We start from the raw sequence: 7,617 nt of genomic DNA, 5'->3' as shown, positions 1-7,617 counted from the left end.
CAGAGTTTCTCTCTGATTGTTTTCAGAACAAGAAAGTGCTTCGCGAGGAGTGCGCAGAAACAATGTGTCTCTCCTGACCAACACTGAATGGATTAGCTGGCTATTCAGAGCACTAATGAGATTACAGAGTCACAACAGACATGGGTCCTAGCGGCATGGTACCTTTTGTCGCACTTCTTGAGGAGTCTTTTCCTTGTCAGTCCCTCAGAACTGGAAATGGCGCTCTGAAAGTGACCGAGGCGGACCCAGCGCAGGCGGATGCCAGGGAATAGACACGCACAAGCTCACCTATGTTGGTTTCGTGGTGGTAGTGGTGGACAATATGAAGTACCAGAAATACATAACAGTGATGCAGATGGCCATGGGAGTGACAGCTTCTAACAAAGATGACTGCATCCCTCCGAAGAGACAGCTGTGGTGAGTATAAACTGAACGGTTTGAGAAGTGAGCGAGTGAGTGTGGAATGGGAGGAGAGTGAAGTCTGACGTGCTCCGAGGTTTTGTCAGACTTGTGAACACAAAAAGGGAAGAAAAAAAGAGATGGACAGAGGAATAGATGGAGAAACTGTTGCATTTTAATCTTGGGACAGCACAGTTAGAGCTGTTTTGCTTACTTTTGTTTGCCAAAGTGAATTTTTGCTCTTGAACCCACATTTTCTCATCTCTCATCTATGATTTTATTTTTTATTTTTTGGTATATATTTGTCTCTTTTATATTTGATGTGTAACTCTCTTTATTTTTGCACACTGGTGATAGATTGAAGTGGTCCTTCCCTGGTATAATAAAAGCTTACATTTGGCCTTAGAAATTATGTTGTTGAGCCTGAATAGTTGTGTTAGAAATATTAAACAATACAAAAAAAATATTCTATATTTTTGTAATGTTTTTTTTCCCCTTTGCATTTGGCTTGGTTATTTTTTACTTTTCATTCTCCACTGCCTCCACACTGAATTCACTCAGACAGCTTATTAATCATATGGGTGCAGCCACTCAAATCCATTTAACAATTTCCATTTAGCAAAGTGCATTTGCAACATTCTTCCAAATGAAAGTTATACACATCCTCTGATTTGACAGCGGCATGTGTTCATTATCTAAATTATATTTGTGTGTGCTGGTTGAGTGGAAGTTGAAGCTGGTAAGCGATTAGTTAATAATACAGACCTCTGTTATTATATTTTCTTTTACTTATTTTAAATTGTACTTGCATATTATTTTCAAAGATCAATCAGAACATTTCCTTTCCATCCAATCACCTGCTGGCACCAGAACCAATGGATTGTGATTGCTCACATCTGGTCCTCAGAATTCATGCAAACCCATGTGGAATGCATTTCTTTCATGCTGCATTTACTGAATTGGTTATATTGTTCCAGAGATTAAAATATTTAAAATAAAAAAATAAATTTGTATAAAAACATTTGTATATGTGTATTTTTAAATAAATACAATTTTATATATGTATATATATATATTTTTTTAATTTTAAGCAGTTGTGTGTATATTTGAGGTATATGTCTAAATATTGTCTTGAGCATAAAAACCTTTTATCTTGTCACTTGTGGTCTCCTCGAAAGACTCACAAGCGTGTGTCGTGTGTTGGCACCCCCAACTCCCCATCAGCACAGCAGTCATGTGCATTGATAAAGCGGGTGGGTTTTTCATCAGAATTACTTTACATTATTGTCGTGGTGGAAGCATCCATCCAACCAGAAATCCCACGGTTACTGGCTCTCTGCTGCTCCCTGTTCATACCATGCGTGTGGTAACCAAATGTGTTGGCAATGGGAGACGACCGTTGTATTGCACCCTCCCAGATGTCTGTCTATTGCATCCTGCAATCCATTGTTCTCCCACCTGCTTAATGATGCATGAACTCACCCAGAAGAAGAAAATATATTTTTGTCTTTAATCATTTCTTGATTATTGTTGGTACAAAAAAGTGTTTGTCAGAAACGCCAAAGCAAGAAATCAGCAATCTGCATTTCTAAATTTGATTCGGCCATCATATACCGGTCCTCAAGTTACTTGAAACTCAAAAACAAGACTTTTTTTTTCTCCAAGGAACAAAATGTCCAAGATTTAACCTGAGCCTCTTTTATATTAAACAGTGAATGTAGCTCTATTTCATGTGTCACCTGTCTTTTGGAGCAAGTGCACAATGTCGGGACAAAGTCTGATTCGCATATACACAGAAAAAAAATTTGGTGGTCAAATAATTTTCACTCTGAAATTGCTAGTAAATTTCACTAATAATTACAAAGAAATGGCAAGTAAGGCATTGAATTAAACATGACATTTTTAAGTAGAAAGACTGAAATAGTGTTTTCTTTTGTTTCATTTACAACTGAAAAATCATTTTTACAGTGTACTGGACGAAACCGAGCTGCAATCACATTATCAACTGTAGGTCTGACATCACAGAAACCAGACTAGTACAATTTCAGTTGGACTGTAAAGGCCCGTTCACACCAAGCACAATAACTATAAAGATAACGATAAAGATATAGTTCTAAAAATCGTTCTCAATATTAAAGAATAGCATAGTTCACACCACAACTATAACGATAACGATACAGAGGAACGATATCGTTGGAATCACTTTCAAAACTGTGAAAAATTTCATATTTTATCCTGCTGTAACGAGCTCAAGAATTAAAGTGGCAGACGAGCGTGCGCTTAGAATAAACAGACGATATCGTTCGCTGGTGTGGACGCTAATATCGTTATCTTTATAGTTATCGTTCTTGGTGTGAACGGGGCTTAAGAGTACATTTTATTGATTGAGACGGACTGAAATACAAGTTAAAGTGCACAAACATTTTAAAAGAGATTCAGAGTGTCAGAACTGACAACACTGAGCTTCAGTTACTCCAGTAGGCACCAGAGAGGAAATCTCAGCACTGATTGACACTGATTGCTCTCCATCTCCTCAAGATTGTCATCGTCTCAGAGATGTGTGGTCAGGGTAAAATATCTGTGCTTCTCTGTTTTTTTTGACACACACGTTTTCCACTCTGCCGTGAGATTGTAATCTCCTTTCAGATGCTTTATGGCATAGTGGGGGACAGATTACACTGGGTTTACTGACTCATGACTGCCTCATCCCTGCCTTACGGCTCTTGCTCCTCTGCCACCACACAGCCTCCTCGTGCGCAACATCTTTTAAGGACGGTTATGTGTTTGAGGGGTTGTAGGGGGGATTCTGCCCAAATGTTACGCCCCTTACCATACTGTGATGCCCTGTCCGGCCGGAGCAACGAGACAAAAACAAGCATCCAGTGGGGACATAATTACGGATTATAATGACTTATACTGTCTTTTTAGGCATCTTTTTAGGCGTTACACGCCACGTAAACATAAAACCATGTCTGCATTTGTGATCTGAGAAATGACAAACAACAAGCGCTACTCTACACTGCTCAAAACTCACGTTTGAATCATCAGTGGCAAATTCTTTAAATATGAAACTTACTTACAGACTGTGAGTCAGAACAGCCGGCATTGTAGTCTACTCTACCAGGATCAGGAAACATTCCTCCATAAAATGTGCTGCACACATCTGAATATTTGGGTTGAACTGTTCTGGAACAGAATCAGAATCAGAATCAGAATCAGAAAGAGCTTTATTTCCAAGCATGTTTGCACATACAAGGAATTTGTTATAGTGTCACAAGCTTCCAGTGAATGAAAAGCGCTTCTAGATCGGAATAGCACATCTTCTTTAACTCTGTAACATGTGTACACCACCTTTCGTTGATGTAAAAACATGTCCCCGTTGATTTCCCCGTTGATTCTGCGTCGCAGTCCGCTCTGAACAGCTGAAAGCCCGGCAGTTGTAGCGCGCTTTCCATAATGGCGTCATTCAGCCAGGTTTCCGTGAACAGTGTTGTAAATACAACTTAACCACTGATTTCCAGTGCTTAATTTGTAAATTGTGAGGTCCCGGAACAAAGTGGGGTGACGATCCGGCATGATTTGTCCATGGCATTCGCTCAATGGAGGACCAGCTTACGTGATTAACAGCGTGCATCTTCTTACGGTCATGAAAAAAATGGAAAAGTCATGACATTTTAAAACAGCCATTTCCAGGCCTGGAAAAGTTTTGGAAAAGTCATGGATTTTTTTCCTTAAATCTCTGTATAATAGAATTATGTTTAATCTGCTTTCGAGTTTATAATGAGGGAAATTCCTGCAAACATATTCAATAGAGCATGTAGGTTAGTTGAGTAAATAAATCCACACATACTATCAGATTAAATCAATCATTTGAAAACAGCGTGAGCGATTTAGCTGTACCGTGTCTTCTCTCACTCTCAAAGCGGCTTCACAACAGCGTATCTCGTCTGCACTAGGCTACTGCACACTGCGATACAAGACTTTTGCTCGGGTCAGTCGACAGAATTGTCACTTGCCTAATCGAGTCATTGTTGCATCGTCACAAAACTGTATCATTTGCACATCTTTTTAAGTTTAAGCCATTCGATACTCGCTTCATTCGAAAATCGCGCAGCCTTGAGAGTACCAAATTGAGTTATTTTTCACAGCTTGTTGTGCCAAATACACAAAAAATGTCCTGCCGATTATCTCCGTAAGCACAGTCGGTTTTGTCTTAACTAAATGTAAACATCTGAGAAAGAAAACGCATATGTATCAGTATTGGATCCGTGCATTTGGGTTTGAGAGAGCAGCCACGTTGCATCTCTTTACGCGCTCAAGTTTGTTGTTTCAAATGTAGATGCTAGGCAAGCGTGCTCATAATAGAAGTTTTTTTCATGAAGTACAGGTGCATCTCAATAAATTAGAATGTTGTGGAAAAGTTCATTTATTTCAGTAATTTAACTCAAATTGTGAAACTCGTGTATTAAATAAATTCAATGCACACAGACTGAAGTAGTTGAAGTCTTTGGTTCTTTTAATTGTGATGATTTTGGCTCACATTTAAGAAAAACCCACCAATTCACTATCTCAACAAATTAGAATACTTCATAAGACCAATAAAAAAATTTTTTTTAGTTCCGGCACAAATTAAGCCCTGCTGATTTCTAGTCGTGTCCTCTTTTGGAAGACTAAACAAAGTAGTTTCGCTTTCACAGCATCACACATGGCGGGTTAGAGTAAGCTGTAGCCGGCAGCCTAGAGTGAGTGGAGGCCAGGGAGCTAGAGTGAACGGTGCGGCCGGCGGATTCGACGAAGGAGGGGGCTTGCGGCAACCACATGTGACGACCCTGGGCTGGACTCCACTTTGTCTATGGTGAAAGCCGATCCGGTGTTCCACAGCACGAAGTTGATGTATTTCCTCAGCGACCAGCACGGATCAGCTCTAGGCATGACAAAGCGAATATCGTCCTCTTTTGGAAGGCCAAACAAAGTAGTTTCGCGTTCACAACGAGAAACACAGCGTCTTCACGACATATCGGCAGCAACAACAATACTACAGCGAGAATAAAAGCTACACCTTCTTTCTTTGCGTGAACATTTGAGCAGTGTTATGCAAATCTTCCCACATCGTGACGTAGACATGTGGGGGCGTGTTAGAACGAGCCGTTTTATGTAGGCGTGGTTGACGCTTAACTTTTATAAAGAATATCTCTTTGGATTTGAGAATTTAGTCTTTGCAACTTTACAGATCCTCTTTGCACCAAGAGCTTGTAACACTTCAAAGAGAAAGGAAAAATTTAAATCGCATCATATGACCCCTTTAAAACAAACTTTGCTCACAAAAACATTAAATGAAGTTAAACATAATGCAAGTGCCCAGTTGTAATGATCATTTTGCTAAGGTAATAAACCACCCAAAAATAAAAATTTGCACAAAGTTTACTCAATAGACATTAGCGCCATATTTACATTTGGACAGGAATGAAAACGAGGCTGTAGGGTATAGAAGTATAGTACGTTCAATGGATTGTGCTGTTGTTTAACAGCATGCCAAATGTTCAGCTGATGAAAGTCTTTCAGAAAAAAAACTTTCTATAGACAAAATCTTTATAAAACAGTTTTGAAAGTTGTGAGTTGTGAAAATGATATGATCTAGGACCTTTATAAAGTGTGTAATATTGTGAAGACTGTAAATCCCTTACAGACTTGTTTTCATCGGTGTTAAATTCAATGTAGCATCTAACCTGACTAAGGCTATATTCATTTTGGCTGAACTGTTCCTTTAAAGTCAATGTGACACAGTTTTTCTCTCTATTTTAGCCATTTGCTTATAGTCAGGATTTTAATCTGTTTAGCTCCACAGCATGACACTGTCCTCTAAATGTGTCCCACTTTATGACTTTTAAACCTGTACCTTAATTTCTTACTCATGACTCCTTTAAAAAACCTGCCCACAGGGAGGGATGATAACATACAGCCTTAGAGTTTTTGCTCCTTGTGGGATGGCCTGGTCAAGTATGACCCCTCTGATCCTTGAGTCAGATCTGCTTTCAGCCGGGCTGACTCATAGTAGTCACCATACTGACCTGCAGGATAAAAACAACATGCAGTTGGTCACCAAGCTGAAGTTGCAACCTGAGGGTGTGACACAATGCTTAGTCATAACAGCCAAAAGTGTCCTGCTTCTATAACACTGTTCTGCAGGACTCTATCATGCAAGACGTTCCACAGAAACTAAGTATGTTTACAGGAACGTTTAAATTTGATTATAGTCAGTGTAGGGAGGCCAACCAGTTGGAGTGGAAAAAGGAAATGACGTGCTGTACAAAAAGTTGATGCAAAATCCAAAAATGGTTTTATTGGAAGGTGCTAAAATATTTACAGTGCGGGAGAAAACAAAAATAAACAAAAACTGTAAAAAAGAAAAGAAAACAGCAACAACGTGCTAATTTTGGCTAAACCAGATGGCCCAAGTTTGCAACCCTGCTCAGTATTAGAGTTCACAATCAGAACTGAAATCCCTTCAGCCATCACGCCTATTTATAGGCTGAAGCCCCACCTATAGAGCCTACCAACTATGTACAAACGTTTTAGGTTGTAATGATCAAATTAAAAAATATAAACACCCAACACAACACTAAAACCTTCCAAATAGGTAAAACAACAACCATTAACAGGGAAGAGTTTAACAACTAATTAAATAGCAAAAACGAATTTTTCCAAATCCCCTCCCCCTCCGACATCACACCAAAATGGTATCTTCCACAGGAAGTGATGTGGCTGTCGCTTTAAAAAAAAAACAGATTAACCTGCATTATGGGTTTGGTTGAACAGAGTGTGAACCGGGAAGTTTAACTACAAAAAAGGTTTGTGGCAAATATGTGGAAAAATAAAGGTAATTATCATATGAAAATTATTATGTGTTCTGGCATTCTGTTATTTTTAGAAAAATAATAGCAAACTTTAAGGAAACTATCAAGAGTTGAAAACTATAACAAAACACAGCAGCAACAAACTTTAGACTAAACAAAACAAAAACTCCATAAAACGTTAATAATGGCACAGTATCAGTGATATGGGTGTATGTTTGTAAGTCCAAGTTTATAGAGTCACCAGGTTAACCTGTGACCCTGTGACACTGCCACACCCCTGTGGACGGTTGATTGTGGTTTCTCCCTCTGTGTCCTTATTTGGTTGTTCCTGTTAGTTAATTACCCTCATTGTGCTTACATGTCT

General features: G+C 39.0%; 1 protein-coding gene across 8 annotated transcripts in view; it reads left to right on the top strand.

Moving 5' to 3' along the window:
- Positions 1-225: 225 nt before the first annotated feature.
- tjp1a (tight junction protein 1a) overlaps positions 226-7,617 on the top strand; it is a 137,151-nt gene continuing 129,759 nt past the window's right edge. For 2 of the 8 annotated variants that reach the window (XM_016285369.1, XM_016285371.1), the window contains exon 1: positions 228-417. In XM_016285369.1, coding sequence (XP_016140855.1) covers positions 323-417 — 95 coding nt within the window. In that variant the 5' untranslated portion in view covers positions 228-322. Of the gene's footprint in view, positions 418-7,617 lie in introns of all 8 variants that reach the window. The other 6 variants (XM_016285370.1, XM_016285372.1, XM_016285368.1 and 3 more) reach the window with 5 other exon arrangements.

This window comes from Sinocyclocheilus grahami, unplaced genomic scaffold, assembly GCF_001515645.1.
Source record: "Sinocyclocheilus grahami isolate Dianchi unplaced genomic scaffold, SAMN03320097.WGS_v1.1 scaffold196.1, whole genome shotgun sequence".
Classification (NCBI taxonomy): domain Eukaryota; kingdom Metazoa; phylum Chordata; class Actinopteri; order Cypriniformes; family Cyprinidae; genus Sinocyclocheilus; species Sinocyclocheilus grahami.
This window is presented reverse-complemented; position numbering and strand designations above follow the sequence as displayed.